Genomic DNA, 15,880 nt, shown 5'->3' with positions numbered 1-15,880 from the left:
CTGCTCGTTAACTGGCCAGTTTTAATCCTCAACGCACTCGCTTTTACTGCAACGTAAGTCGTGTCCTTTCTACTGCAAAACAGTCAACAACGCACGCATTACTGGCAACACGTGTTTTTACTGCGCTGTAAGCTCTTTCATTGAAAGCGAAATATGCTAAATTATGTGAATGCACAATAAATCTTTAAGCGACCTGACAGTATCCTCTTTAAATTACAATGGCAGTTTGTTTCAGTTTCGATTTAGTGGAGTTCAGATAGCACGATGGTCACGTCTCATTTGTTGAAATATACAAGTTTCTTTCAAATCATAACCGAATATACTTAATTATAGGATTGCATTCATCCATAATATCTAAGAAAGAATAAAAGCAATGATTTAGGCCAGTATTTTATGTTTTTAGACAATTTTTTTATAAAGATTTGTCTCTGTTATGAATTTTTTTATGAACATACAAATAATTAGATCCAGTGAAACATTATCCACAATCATCACATTTGTAAGGTTTTTCTCCAGTGTGAATTCTTTTGTGTACGTACAAATGACTAGAACGGTTAAAACTTTTTCCACAATCATCGCATTTAAAAGGTTTTTCACCAGTGTGAACTCTTTTATGTCTATACAAATTACTAGATTCACGAAAACCTTTGCAACAATCTTTGCGGGAACACACAATAAGACCTAAAAAGCAACAATACATAAAGCCCAAAAAACTATAAAACCATAGTATTAAGACAAACGACATAATAAAGCCAAATACGCAGTAATATCCAGTACAGCATACGATCAAAATCGTCTGACTAAGACCTAAATCTGTCGGAATAAGGCCTAAATTCATCAGAATTAGTTCTAAATTCATCGGAATAAGGCCTAAATTCAACGGAATAAGGCCTAAATTCAACGGAATAAGGCCTAAATTCTTTGGAATAAGTTCTAAATTCATCGGAATAAGGCCTAAATTCAACGGAATAAGGCCTAAATTCATCGGAATAAGTTCTAATTTCATCGGAATAAGACCTAAGTTCATCGGAATAAGGCCTAAATTCATCGAAAGAAGGCCTAAATGGCCAGAATAACGCCCGAACCTGTAAGTAGAGGGTATGGAACGATCGGGGGCCATCGGTCTGGCATCGGCCGTTATGGTGACTACGTTTGGACGCCCTAGTCTGACCGGCGCCGTCAGGGCGCCGCTGTTTCGGCACCGGATTTTTTGTCCTGTTTGGGGTTATTGGTGGGTAATGGGTGGGGTTAGAAAATGGGTTAGTGTTGAAACTTTTAGGGGAGTTAGTGATGTACTTAGAGGTGGAGTTTGGGGTTAGTTAAAGTGTTGTTTAGGCCTGATTTTGACCTTTTAGGTCTTATTCCGACGGATTTAGGACTTATTACGATTTAGACGGTACTAATACCATAGGTATTAGTGCTATTTTGGTCTTATTCCGAATTGTGTTTTATTCTGACGTTGGTGTTATTCTTATCTTGGTCTTATGGCTGGAGTCCAATCTTTGCATTTGAAAGGTTTCTCTCCGGTGTGAATTCTTTTGTGTTTTAACAAGTCACTAGATTGGCCGAAACACTTTCCACAAATATCACATTTAAAGGGTTTTTCTCCAGTGTAGACTCTTTTGTGTGTAGACAAAGAACTAGAGTCACTAAAACATTTTCCACAAGCATCACATTTGAAAGATTTTTCACCGGTGTGAATTCTTTTGTGTTTATACAAAGTACTAGACTCACTAAAACATTTTCCACAAGCATCACATTTGAAAGGTTTTTCTCCCGTGTGAATTCTTTTGTGTGCATACAAATGACTAGATCGGCTGAAATATTTTCCACAATCAACACACCTAAAAGGCTTTTCACCTGTGTGTATTCTTTTATGTCTATACAAATTACTAGATTTAGTAAAACCTTTTCCACAATATTTGCATTTGAAAGGTTTTTCTCCAGTGTGAATTGCTTTGTGTTCATTCAAAGAACTAGATCGACTGAAACATTTTTCACAAACATCACATTTAAAAGGTTTTTCTCCGGTGTGAATTCTTTTGTGTGCATACAAATTACTAGATTGGCTGAAACATTTTCCACAAACGTCACATTTAAAAGGTTTTTCTCCAGTGAGAAGTTGTTTAGGCATGTTATGTTCACCTTGTTCATCTAAACATTTGTTGAAGTCTTCATTTTTGGGTGGATCTATAAGGTTTACAGGGGGCATAGTTTCCCTTTCTTGTTTTTCCTTCTTAATATTACAACTTTGTTCTTGAAATATGTTGTCTAGCATTACTTTGTAAGGGTCCTTGTCAGTAAACAAATCACTTTGCTTCAACAAATATTGTCTTCCCATAAAATCAAGAAAGTCATTTGCAGAGTGAATCTGATAAAACTCAAGCCAGCCTGGAATGTAAACTTGTGAATCATCATCTGAAGAAACATCATCATCATTCTGGTTTGTCCACTGCCATTGCAAATCAGACATACTTTTACTATGTTTATATATTTAGCTTATCAATTGAAAAACAAAATCTTTGCTATTAAAACAAGATATGTTATGTGAAAATATAATATTATTTAAAGACTGCAGCGAAATAAATTAAATTTAAAACAAGAATGTTTCAAAGTTACAACAAAGGAAGTGCATCAAATAATAAAAAAAACCTTACTTTTATCTTAGTGGTTGATTAGTAGTATACATAAAAACTGTTTTTAAGTCAATACAAGTTAATAAATTGGGCAGGCCTTATAAATATTTGGTTGTAATGTAATAAAATGTTTATACTGCCGAAAAAATAACACACAAAAGCTTTTAAAGAAAAAATCAATAATATGTAAATACTACAAAATTTTCTGTTTAAAATCTATTTTTGCATTTGAGATGTAATTTTTGTGTCTATTTTACAATGTTTGCCATTCTGGACCACTACTGGCAAGTGCACCTGCAATTTTTTTCAACAGACTAAATGTGCACCTTCAGATATTGTTGTAATTTGCCATACTCCTCACATAGGATACTGAATAGGTTTTTATTTGCCTATAGATATATTTAAACAGCTTTCTTTGAAAAAAATCAGTATTATATTAAAAATAGGTAACTTTTTCTTTTTTTAAAGAAATACCTCGACATGAATAATGTAATTCCTTGTTTTAATCTGTTTTTATATTTTTCAGTTTGTTTCTTTAGGCACGCTTTTTGGCCTCACATTAGATAAAAATAAATTGGTGCTAGTAATATATAAGGCGACAGAAAGTTTTTATTTGTATGATCAGGGCTGTCTGTAAAACTAAGGAATTTGCCCAGCTCGCCCGAACTCAATTATGGCACCCATCTCCACGAAATGAACCACTGATTTTAACAATTTTTGCTGGTTCATAAATATCCTACATTGGCCAGGTGTTGATCGTTGATACTTTGTTAACGACGACAAGAAAAAACGAACAAATTTACAACATGCGGCGGAAAAAAATGATAGCTTTAGCAATTCAGCTGGACAAGCTGTTCACAGAATGACCTGAGTTTGACCCGGTCAACCAGTCTGCATTTCATGGCACTTCGCACACGATCTTTGGTGTACAGTACCAAGTTTGGCGCTGGTCTAGAATCCTACCACATTTTCGTCAAGGGGTTTATATTGCTAAAAATATTTTGATTACGGTGTGAGTTTAAAAATGGGTTAGGGTGGGTCATGAATATTATTACAGTTATTCTTACATATTTATGCCTTCCTTACAATTCTAGGTTAGATAACTCGTTTGTGTTAAAATAAATGTGGTAGGATTCCAGACCAATTTTGATGTGTGCAGGTGTACAATCATAGTTTTATGTGCACCTTAAGTTCGGGAATCTAGCACAACTCAACCTTTCTATTAAGTTTAGGTGCAAGTTACCAATTTAAGTGTGCGCACAAATTGCTTTAAAAAAATCTCGGGTGTGCACCTGCCACAGAATACAGACTGGCCGGTCACATTGTCTAAGCTGCTCAATTGCAATTCAACAAAATCAAAAATGTTACATAATAAACCTCGTCGACTACATAACTAGGATGTGTCCTTAAAATCTGGATATATGTGTAACCACGTGGGTGTAAAAAACCTTAAAAGTTTGTTTTGCTTTCTTGTGAACAGCTGATTTCTCCCGCTAAAAATTTTGTTTACACACAAATGCACGCCACGCGTTAAATGCGCAAACGTTAAATAGACGCCATCTTTTGTCAAAAACGATAATTAATTTCTGTTTTCTCAGAATAGTGTTTTTCCAATCGTGGTGCTCTTTCTAATGCTTCCGGAAGCCACGAGATATTTTGAATTAAACACTATTTTGCTGCTCTATTAGTAACGCACATGTTTTATAAGAGTGCAATAAATCGCGAAATGGGTTTCTACATTGTGCACAGTTAAGTTTCTGTATTTTGGCATCAAAGTACCCCACCTACCTAATAAAAAAGCAATAGGGCTGCCTCATTCTATTTACCATTCCTGTTGAGAAAAAGCTCTAAACGCTCAATTGAATCAAAAATCATTCAAGTTAACTGGTAACAGTTGTAAATGGCACAAAACAAAAATATCACTTCACCCCAGGGTTAAGGTGCCGCAGTCGGACTTGGGAAACAACGTAGTCGGTTTATTTGGCTAGAGTCGGACGTGCGCATGCGCATGTCAAATTGCTAAGCTGATAGGGCTGCAAACTGTAAATAGTAAAGCTGGAATAGCATATGGTTGGATATTTTTCAACCATGTATTGAAGGCGATGAGTAATATGACACTCCTATGAGTGGATTGCTGAATAATAATCTTATTTTAGTAACGTGAATGGGTGAAATACAGGCTGTAGAGTCACAGTCGGACTCGGGACTCGACGAAATCGTACATTTGCCAGGAGTCGGACTCGGGTTAATTGTTTAACGGAGTAGGGAGAATTTAAACTCTGCTTACAACAATGATTAACCAAAACAGAACAAAAGAATCCACTGCGTGTGTTTTCAACCAAGTTTCGAGGTAATAAAAACACGAGTGGCTCGAATCAGTTTAGGCTTGTGGTGCCAAAATACATCAGATGCTTTGGGTCACGTTTATCACTCACCAGCTTTTTGGATCTCCTACATAGCATAGTTACCTAACTTGGTTGAAATTGCAGTGGTTTTACTTTAGCCGTGGAGCAGTTGTTATCGACGCGACAACAAAAAGTGTAACTTATTAATTTTACAAAAATTGTTTTTTGTTAAAAAAATAACAGTTTAAATTTGGTGTATTTAAATTGTTTAAAAAACAAATGCTGTGTTAAATCAACATTTAAAAATCTATTTATGAAATTTACAAAATGGTAAAGTACCGTTTTAAAACGCAGTTCGCAACAATCTTGATGTAGCCTACGAGTGATTATGAAACAGTCACATAACTTCTATTACGCAATGCTTCAAATAAAAAAAATAAAAAAATTTGTCAATATTTTAATTTTATTATACACATTGCGAAAAATCAATAAGCACGTTTGCTTTTTTACTCTGAATTGGAAAAGCTGGTAAAAATACAAGTTGTCTTCCATCTGTTTTAATGACGTCACACCGAAACTAGACGTTTCTTTGGATCGTGACAGCAGGGACGTAATTTATCGGTTTTCCCAAAGCATAAAAACGTGAGCCCGACATACACACATCATTTGCAACGAAACATTAGGCTGTAATAAGTTGAAATGGATGCGAAACTGATTGTGTCTGGTATTTGCTGCTCAATAGGCCTTTTGCTTGCTTTTGTAGCAGTATGTTCTCCGTACTGGGTTACTTCTGGTCATAAACATATCGGACTGTTTTCAACCCCAGGTAAGAGTAATACCTGCTGTAACCGCTTGGTATATTGTTGTAACTACAGGTCATTTGTAGATATGTTGTTTATGTTTGTTGAATAACAACAGAACGGTAATCCACTTACATGAATAGCGTAAGGTCAGGGGTACAGTAGTAACGTTCCAGACGAATCCTCGGATGTCTGTTGCGCAAAAACAGCATTTTCTTACTTTTTAAGGTTTTGCAAAGTACATGATCCTGGGATTGGTTAATCTCTTCATGGGAACAGCCGGTCTTATTGCTCTTGCTTATGGAGGCTTCAAAAAGAACAAGTTGTCACTGAAAATCGCCGCCGCGCTTGTAATTCTGTCAGGTAAATGCAATCCATTCATTTTATTTGTAAATTTCAGTGCAGGTACGGTTCCTTACCACAAAACAAAACGTCAAAACAGTTATTTCAAATTTCTGTGGAACCATATTACATTATATGCGTTCCTTGAATTTACATCAATGGTTTTGCCTGCAATTGAATAAATATTATTCTGTTTCCCGTTTATTTTTACTTTTAGTATGTTATTGTATTTTATGTGAGTTCTATCCAGCATTTTATCTAGTTTATTTCCTTTTTTGAATGTGCGATAATATCTGATCGTGTCATTACTTGTGTTAGCATCGATACTTGTCCGATACTAGGGTGCTATCAAATTAATGAAGAAGACAAAATTTTGCATTGCAGTACAGATACCAAAGAAGCAGGCCGCTAAAATACCTGTCCTTAACTTGTTAATATTGCTCAATAGAACACGCGATATAATAGCACAGATTCAGGCCGCTAGTCTACATAGGACAGTGGTTCTCAAGCGGGGGTCCACAAAAACTTATAAATATACCATTATTAATTTAATTAACGCTAAAAATAACTAACGCTTGGTAACATGCTTAATCACAATCTTGCTAAGTGATAAAATCACAGTGTAACATGTTGTAAATCGCATCGAGTGTGACAAAACACTTCCATTGTGATGTAACAATAGATTGCAAAATGGAAGGCAGAATCACAACAGTTCATATGTACTGGATTTTGATTTATGCTATCATTCTCAAAGATCATGTCTAGCATTGTCAAAAACACTACCACGCATTTTAAGACTTGCTTCGGCGATGCAGCAGCAGAAATCACTTAAAAGTGTCATAAAGTAAATTGGTGTTGTGTGTTACTTTACTCAACACAAGGTGCACTAGACAGACATACTGATTTACTAAAAAGAACTAAACGCAGATATCACACCAGAAATATTTTAGGGGTCCGCGACCATTTGAAAGCATCAAAAAGGGGTCACCGGTACAAAAAGGTTGAGAACCACTGACATAGGACGTATCAAATGGTTTCATGTTCAATCGAAAAATGATAAAAAAACCGTGAACTTTCCATCTGATATTATTCAGTCTCAACTTTTACAAGAAGTAGTTTGTTTCAAAGCAATATAACTGCTTTAATTGTTATTCATATTTTTTATACATTTGTAGGACGGTAAAAAAACTGTAGACATATCCCACATTTGATATTATTTTATCTGTACAGCTAATATTTATTTGCTTTAACTAATTTATTTTTGCAGCCCTAATTCTTACATTAACCTTAGTTCATGTTGTGAAATGTTAATTAGTGTTTCTCGCCTTGTCATTAGCTAATTTCGTACACTGCGATTTAATAGTACTGCGCCCATTCTTGTGCTAGAATGCAAATGTTTTACGTCAGGGGCGGGCAACGTGCGGCCCTTCGCCTTCTTCCAGATATTTTTCCTAAAATAAGGTTATTTTGTGTGCACCAATGTTGGAACTTTTGCTCTTTCAGTTTCCTGTTTAAAAGTGCAATGTAACCCATAGGCTACCTCTACACTAATGCAGTTGTTGAACTCGAATGTGAAGCATCTATTACAAAACAATCTTTATTCATAAAATTTTACTTGCGTCACGTTGGTATGATAAAGAATTGTTTGCAACAATTACACTTAATTGTCTGCTACAACTTTTGCCGCGCATATTGACTGAGATGTTATGTTTAACAGCTGGTTTTAATTTATTGCTGTTAAATAGTTTGCGTCTATGCACATCTGGCCTGGAACCAAACATTGACAAGTTGGTTCAAAATATCAGCCTTCTCACTAAACTTCTATTTGAACATCCACATGTGTGTCTGCTATGATATTTCATATTCGCTTGTACTTGTGTTTTTCTAGTAAAAGCTGAAAATATCAATTAGTGTTTATTTTATTTGCGGCCCTCCTATAAGCATTAAATTTCCTAACTGGCCCTTGTGTTAAAAAGGTTGCCTGCCCCTGCTTTACGTGCTCTGTAAGCCGCGCTCATTTTGTTTCAGTCATTCCACAGTGATTTACTTCCATCAATAATATTTGCCCGAACAAAAATATTAAAAAAAACTCCCCAAATCTTCAAAATCTTAATAAAATATGTTACGATAAACATAGTAAGTAGGATTCATATTTAATTTTAAGTAAGAAATATTAACATAATATTTTTATTGCCGGTATGTAAAATACAGAAAGTCCCTTTAGTTTAAACTAAAAAAATAAATAAATAAACGCAGTTTATTTCCCGTATTTTGTCTTTTAAATTTAAGTTTCCTTTGCTACTTTCCCTGCATTAACCCAAGCTTATTTTTCTTGCAGCACTCGAACTTTTTGCGATCGTGTGCGTTTTCGGTGTTAAAATCGACGCTTCACAGACCGAAGCAGGATACAGCCTTGTACTTTCCATTGCTGCAGTTCCAATATACGTAGTCGGAGGTGTACTGGCGGTCATCGCGGAGAAGCAAATAACCGCCTACTAGTTGTGTCGGTGTTTTCACGGTTATAGGTCTAATGATGTTAATATAATGAGCCAAGATGGGCACTGGTATGGACACTGATCTATAATCTTACGACAACGAACATTGTTTGAGTTAGAGTAGGTTAAGCAATATTATTAACAAATGCTACAGCTACATATTATTGTGACAAGTAAATACACTCTTTAACCTGCTAGGCAACGCCGGGTATTTCGTCTGGTAACTATAAATCATAGTAATACAAAAAACTGAAACAAAATGAACATTAAACAACACATCACTATCAAATCAGAAGGACTTACTCAATTAAAACTCATTACTTTAAGTGAATGGGCGTTTTTTTTTCAATCATAAGCAAAATAATACACTTAATTACAGGAAATTGCCTTCATACATAATATCTAAGATAGAATAAAATCAATGATTTGAGCCAAGGTATTTTATGTTTTTAGACAAGTTTTTTCAAAGATTTGTCTTTGTAATGAATTTTTTTATGAACATACAAATGACTAGATCGACTGAAACATTTTCTACAAATATCACATTTAAAGGGTTTTTCTCCGGTGTGAATTCTTTTATGTGAATACAAAGAACTAGATTGACGAAAACATTTTCTACAAACATCACATTGAAAAGGTTTTTCTCCATTGTGAATTCTTTTGTGTACATACAAAGAACTAGAATGAGTGAAACATTTTTCACAATTATCACATTTAAAGGTTTTTTCTCCATTGTGAATTCTTTTGTGTTCAAACAAGACACTAGATCTGCTGAAACATTTTTCACAAATATCACATTTAAAAGGTTTTTCTCCAGTGTGGATTCTTTTGTGTTGAAACAAGGTATCAGATCTGCAGAAACATTTTCTACAAATATCACATTTAAAAGGTTTTTCACCAGTGTGAATTCTTTTATGTGCATACAAATTACTAGATTGAGTAAAACATTTTCCACAAACATCACATTTAAAGGGTTTTTTTCCATTGTGAATTCTTTTGTGTGCATACAAATTGCTAGATTGAGTAAAACATTTTCCACAATCATCACATTTAAAAGGTTTTTCTCCATTGTGAATTTTTTTGTGTCCAAACAAGACATTAGATCGACTGAAACATTTTCCACAATCATCACATTTAAAATGTTTTTCACCGGTGTGAATTCTTTTGTGTGCATGCAAAGTACCAGACTCACTAAAACATTTTCCACAATCATCACATTTGTAAGGTTTTTCTCCGGTGTGAATTCTTTTATGTGCATACAAATTACTAGATCGGCTGAAATATTTTCCACAATCATCACATTTAAAAGGTTTTTCCCCAGTGTGAATTATTTTGTGTGTATACAAGTTTCTAGATTGGCTGAAACATTTTTCACAATGATCACACTTAAAAAGTTTTTCTCCAGTGTGAATTCTTTTGTGTATACGCAACAGTCTGGAGCTGAAAAATTGTTTTCCACAATCATCACATTTAAACAATTTTTCTTTAATGTGAATTTGTTTAAATATATTATTGTCATCGTTTTCATCTAAAGTTAAACATTTGTTGCAGTCTTCATTTTTGGGTGGATTTATGAGGTTTACAGGGGGAGTACTTTCCCTTTCTTGTTTTTCCTTCTTAATATTACAACTTTGTTCTTGAAATATGTTGTCTAGCATTACTTTGTAAGGGTCCTTGTCAGTAAACAAATCACTTTGCTTCAACAAATATTGTCTTCCCATAAAATCAAGAAAGTCATTTGCAGAGTGAATCTGATAAAACTCAAGCCAACCTGGAATGTAAAATTGTGAATCATCATCTGAAGAAACATCATCATTCTGGTTTGTCCACTGCCATTGCAAATCAGACATACTTTAATTTTGTTTATATATTTGGCTTTTATTAAAGCTGTAAGAAAGCACGGTGCCTAAAGTGAAATTAAAACAATATGTTGTAAAAAAAATCATATTAATAGAAATAAAACTTTAAACAAGACGGTTAAAAAGGTGCCACCAAATTAGTTCATAAAAGCAAAATATAAACATTTGAACTTGTTAAAACGCAATGAAATCAGTCAAACACCTCGCATATCAACTAGAGTAAAGCAAGGCATAACAACTAAAAAAATTTTGAGCTAACTACAAACATTTCAAAACTTGTGGTTAATATAAAAAACACAAAAATATCTTGCTAACAATAAACCAATTGAATTATCCAGCAAATATAAATACTTGCAATAGAAATAAGTATATGTGTACAAGTTTTCAAAATTGAATAATTTTATTAGCTAACAAACATTTTATTCCTATACAATTATCTAATGTGAACCCTTTTTTGTTTATACAAATTACTAAACCGGCTAACACATTTTCCACAATCTTTGAGTTTTAAGGATATTTCTCCAGAGTGCATTATTTTATGTGCATACAAAGAACTAGATTGAGTGAAGCATTTTCCACAAACATTTCCGATGTTAAAAATGAATAAAGAAATATTTGAAACGTTCACAAAATGCAACCTACTTCTGTATGGGCTTTGATATTCTTACTACGTCTTACTACAACCTCCAACCATTATGCTTTTCCACATTGTTTGCATATAAATGTTTTTTCTACAGTGTGAACTCTTCATGGACAAACAAATTGTTAGACTGACTGAAACATTTGTGTGCATACAAAGAACTAGAGTAACTAAAACATTTGATAAAACCTGCACCTAAAAATATAAATGCCCACCCAATTTTTTCATATATTATAGTAGCGGGTTACACTATCGACCTTAGTTGCAACCAGTAACCCCAATCCTTTAAACGGTGCACCTGCAAGTTCTTGATGTCATTTGCCTTACTCCTCAGAAAGGATTCTGGATAGGTTTAATTGCCTATAGAAATATTTAAACAGCCTCCTTTGGAGAAAAATTCAGTAGGCAATTAAAATAAGTTATTTTTTTGAAATACCTAGTCACAAATAATGCAACATCTATTTGACAGTTTTAAATTTATTTCGCTTGTAGTAAAAAACAATTAAATTTTTTATCTGTTTTTTTATATTTTTAAATTTGTTTCTCCAGACGTGGGCGCTTTTTCGCCTAGCTTTCAATAAAACATAAATTTTTGGTGCTGGTAATATATAAAGCAGCAGAAAGTTTTATCTGTGTAATCAGGGCTGCCTGTAGAATTAAGGAATTTGTCCAGCTCGCATGGGATTATCACAATGGCGTTTATTACAATTTTTAACAGCAAATCAGTACTTACTTTATATTTACCAAAATGTTAATAACAACTCAATGAAGGCAACCATTTCCATGAAATTACCCAAATATGACTGCTGAATATTTCGTTAGCATACACGGAAAAAAAAAGACTAGGAATTAGGGAATTCAACAAATAAATTTCCGACATGCTGATTACTACAACCTCTACAAATTTTGCTCCCACATATTATCAATTCGCACTAAAACGCCTTTATATTGTTACGGCCAGAAGTTTGGCCTGCGCGGGGGATTAATCCACTTTAGCACTTCCAGCCGCGGTCACAGCCGCGCAATTTATATAAAATGTGTTCAGCCGCGCAAATGTGACTCGAGCAAACGCACAAAACTTCAGCCGCGCAAACTTCTGTATGAAACTAAATTACCTACAAATGAGTAATACTACTAAAATATAAATACGGGCTTTAACAAATTTTACTATTTACATGAAGTATAATAACATAATAGAAACGTTAGTATGGCTCCTGTAATACTGACGTCACATTTATTCACTCATCACTCGTGTATGACCGAAAATGTGTCACCTTAAATCAGGCCTGCACAACTAAAATGGTACAAGCGCCACAACAAGCACAAAAAATTGCCGCGCAGCATACTGAAGTTGCATAACATTTTTTAACGCTAGTCTATAAGACGTATATAACATAATGCATCATATAGCATCCCCTGCGAACGCTAAAAACGCACAGTTCGGCGTTTTGGTCACGCATCAGTGGACAACGCTCACGTGTATAGTGACGTCAAATTAGGCAATATCTGCATATTAAATGCTACACTATACAACTTTTTAAATATTTACCTGCGCCCGCCGCCCGCACACCAAACAAAAATTGCTCAGTGCTTCAAGTATTCTATGAACGCTGTAAACCTGTAAGTTTATTATAATGTCGCAACTTACAACGTTCGGTAGCCTGGTGGTTTATTTTCAGTCGCGCAAGTTCAAGTCGAAATTTTATTTTCAGCCGCGCATTTTTTTAGCTGCAAAACATCTCCCTCGCGCAATATTCAAAGTTTCCAATCTGGTTTGGATGTACAGCACCAAATATTGAGATGTTTAGGTGAACAATTAAGGTTTTATGCACACCTGAAGTTTGGCAATCTATCACAACTCAATTATTTTTTTAAATCTCGGGTGTGCACCTGCCACAGAATGCAGGCTGGCCGGTCACATTGTCTAGGCTGCTCAATTGCAATTCAACAAAATCAAAAATGTTACATAATAAACCTCGTGGCGCTGGTCTAGAATCCTACCACAGTTCTAAAATCAACGCACAAAATTTGAGTTAGGGTGCGGGTTAGCATTCGGGTATGGGTGGGTCAAGTATTATTATATTCTTTGTTTAATAATAATACTTGACCCACCTTAACCCAAACGCTAACCCGCACCCTAACCCAAATGGTGTTTCGTTGTGGTAGGATTCTAGACCAGCGCCAACCTCGTCGACTACACAACTAGAATTATCCTTAAAATCTGGATATATGTGTAACCACGTGGGTGTGAAAACCTTAAAAGTTTGTTTTGCTTTCTTGTGAACAGCTGATTTCTCCCGCTTAACATTTTGTTTAGAAACGAATGCACGCCACTCCTTAAATGCGCAAACGTTAAATGGACGCCATCTTTTGTCAAAATAAGATACTTAATTTCTGTTTTTTAGAATATTTTTTTCCATCGTGGTGCTCTTTATGTTTCTGCTCTATTTGTAAGCTATTTAACACACATGTTTAATAAGAGTACAATAAATAATAATAAAATATACCCAGACCTACCTAATAAAAAATGCCGATAGGGCTGCCTCATTCTATTTATCAATTTTTTGAGAAAAACTCTAGTCTACACCCTTCAGTTGAAACAAAAATCATTCGAGTTAACTGGTAACGTTTTGTAAATGACACACAACCAAATATCACTTCAAGATTCTACTAATGAATGTGAGCTTGCCGAATAAGTTTGTGAGAAAACTGGCAACGGGCGCGAACGTGCCGTTCCGTTTAAATCCATGTTTAAAGAACAATCCAGCTAAACAACAGCCTAACTTTACAGAAAGTACGCTCATATAAAACTGGTGATTACCAGTGACGTGCGGTGAGGTTCCTAGATGGTGAGGCACTCATTTTTTCAAGTCACGCTTTTCTTTAACAATCACAAAAACGGTATCGTACTAATAAAAATAAAAAAATTAGCGGCATGCTTTCACGTTTATTAGAAAAATGAAAACAAGAAACAGGCAAAGTAGAAAAGGCGATTTTTTTAAAGCACAGCCACCGGTAGCGTAGCCAGCCAAACATTTAGGGAGGTGTGGGGCTGCAAAAAGTTTAAACTTTTGTTGTTTAGCTTTTGCAATTGTATGAACTGTGTATCGAACACAAATAAATACGCTAGCAAACAGCAACTGCAACTTACTGAGTTTTAGCGCAATACTCAAAAAACATTCAGAGAGCAAAAACAAAATGGCTAAAAAGTAGCAGCCTAAAACTACATCAATAAGTATAGCGAATTTAATAATAACTAAATCGTTTATGACGTAACAGTGCATGACAATTGAAGTTCTGGCATGCTTGTGATCGACTTTTGTGGTACTGCTTATGACGCTACAAAACAAATATTATTAAGAGTACAATATTTATAAATTTTTAGGGGGTTATGGCCTCTGTGTCCCCCTGGATGAGCCTATGACAGTCACACATCAACTACTTTTTTACCAATCTCTTTGAAAGTTGCGTATTATTTTTTTGTCCAGTCGTCTGATGCAAACCGTTTAAATGTGAAACAGATTTGCCTTTATTTATGACTCAAACTTTAGATTGATTAAAAGTATAAATTTTCCTCCATTTTAGTTAAATTTTATAAAAAAAACAATCCTTTACACTGCAAGAAGTCAATGTAGAAAGGTTTCATAGCTGGGACGTCACATTTGAGGCATGCCTCAAATCCTAGCTAAATCGTTCATCATGTTTTCGGAGAGAATTGGGAAAGAAAAGGGCACGCATAATGCAGTACATAGAACTTTTGTGATCTGAAGAGAGGCACAGCTTGGCACTGCCTCTATTCGCGTATTCCCACGATTTTGAACGCTTGATATTAATAACGCAACAGAAATTGGAAATAATAACGCTTTAGGTATAGGACCGTAAAATTTGCGGGAGAGGGAGTATGGACTACAGGAATTCATACAAATTAAAGCACCCAAAAACATGCAATGTGTACTATATTTCAAATAATAATATTCTGTGATAAGTAAATAATATACGTTCTGTGATAACCATCTCTTTAATATACGTTTTGCTTTGCCAGATGTTGGCAGGTGAGGCACTGCTTCACCTGCCTCCCCTGACCGCAAGACCCTGGTGATTACACACCAAATGTTCACATTAAATCGTGTATGACGAAGACAGCTTAAAAAGCATAGGGAACTAAATAGGTCATCGGATGTGTATCATCACTTAACGGCGCATTTTGCTAGGCCGGGAATTTTGGATAGAAATGGTTACTTGCAATTTCATGCACGTGGCATGCTCTTTGCAGTTATCAGTGATTTTTCGTTACGCAATATTCAAAGTGGCATAAATAAACAGCGCGAAAGAGCGTAAAACAGCAACTCATTCGAAGTTACGCAATACGATAAATATTCCATTAGATGTGAAATTATACATGAGTTGTTTGTGGTGCTACAGCAGTTTTAAACTAGAAAACGTAAACTCGCCGAAACAGGTACGGTAAGATTTCAATTAGCTGCTTAGCGGTGGTATAGGGTTGGTGGCCATTGCTTGCCTTCAATAACGCTTTTCAAATATTTACCACATTCAGCTTAATTGTGCGTACAATCGCCCCACTGTAAGAGTTGCTTTGTAAACAGAAGTGCCATAAACAGGAGACCCGGGTATTCAGCACTTGAGCAATTTCAAACCAAGCAGATAACCCGCTGTTTTGAAATATAGGACGGGAACAATAACATAGAGTGGCCATTGTTGTCCCGAGTTGGTTTTTGAGAGAGAGCGTTACTTCTGTTTACGTC

At 35.1% G+C, this 15,880-nt stretch overlaps 3 protein-coding genes across 3 annotated transcripts; 1 reads left to right on the top strand and 2 right to left on the bottom strand.

The window, feature by feature from the left end:
• Positions 1 to 478: 478 nt before the first annotated feature.
• On the bottom strand, positions 479 to 2,334 carry LOC146139162 (uncharacterized). Its single transcript, XM_083391549.1, has 2 exons — positions 1,507 to 2,334; positions 479 to 663 (listed from the first exon to the last, which is right to left on the bottom strand). Exons 1-2 carry the CDS (start codon positions 2,276 to 2,278, stop codon positions 479 to 481), a joined length of 957 nt encoding a protein of 318 aa, XP_083247675.1. The 5' UTR covers positions 2,279 to 2,334.
• Positions 2,335 to 5,680: 3,346 nt separating this feature from the next.
• Positions 5,681 to 10,268, top strand: LOC146139161 (uncharacterized). Its single transcript, XM_083391721.1, has 3 exons — positions 5,681 to 5,807; positions 6,010 to 6,144; positions 8,462 to 10,268. Exons 1-3 carry the CDS (start codon positions 5,681 to 5,683, stop codon positions 8,620 to 8,622), a joined length of 423 nt encoding a protein of 140 aa, XP_083247847.1. The 3' UTR covers positions 8,623 to 10,268.
• LOC146139160 (uncharacterized) lies at positions 8,797 to 10,468 on the bottom strand. The gene has a single exon (XM_083391718.1). The coding sequence runs from the start codon at positions 10,466 to 10,468 to the stop codon at positions 9,068 to 9,070; it is 1,401 nt and encodes a 466-aa protein (XP_083247844.1). The 3' UTR covers positions 8,797 to 9,067.
• Between the last annotated feature and the right edge of the window lie 5,412 nt (positions 10,469 to 15,880).

This window comes from Ascidiella aspersa, chromosome 6, assembly GCF_963924565.1.
Source record: "Ascidiella aspersa chromosome 6, kaAscAspe10.2, whole genome shotgun sequence".
Lineage (NCBI taxonomy): Eukaryota > Metazoa > Chordata > Ascidiacea > Phlebobranchia > Ascidiidae > Ascidiella > Ascidiella aspersa.
The sequence above is the reverse complement of the archived record's forward strand: the minus strand, read 5'-3'. Positions and strand labels throughout refer to the sequence as shown.

Bases quoted from the DNA above. Each gene is read 5' to 3' on its own strand.
- LOC146139160 (XM_083391718.1), bottom strand. From the start codon at position 10,468: ATGTCTGATTTGCAATGGCAGTGGACAAACCAGAATGATGATGTTTCT.
- LOC146139162 (XM_083391549.1), bottom strand. From the start codon at position 2,278: ATGCTAGACAACATATTTCAAGAACAAAGTTGTAATATTAAGAAGGAA. The intron at 664-1,506 runs GCAAAGATTGGA...TTGTGTGTTCCC, and splicing joins CGGAGAGAAACCTTTCAAAT to GCAAAGATTGTTGCAAAGGT.
- LOC146139161 (XM_083391721.1), top strand. From the start codon at position 5,681: ATGGATGCGAAACTGATTGTGTCTGGTATTTGCTGCTCAATAGGCCTT. The intron at 5,808-6,009 runs GTAAGAGTAATA...TTACTTTTTAAG, and splicing joins CGGACTGTTTTCAACCCCAG to GTTTTGCAAAGTACATGATC. The intron at 6,145-8,461 runs GTAAATGCAATC...TTTTTCTTGCAG, and splicing joins CGCGCTTGTAATTCTGTCAG to CACTCGAACTTTTTGCGATC.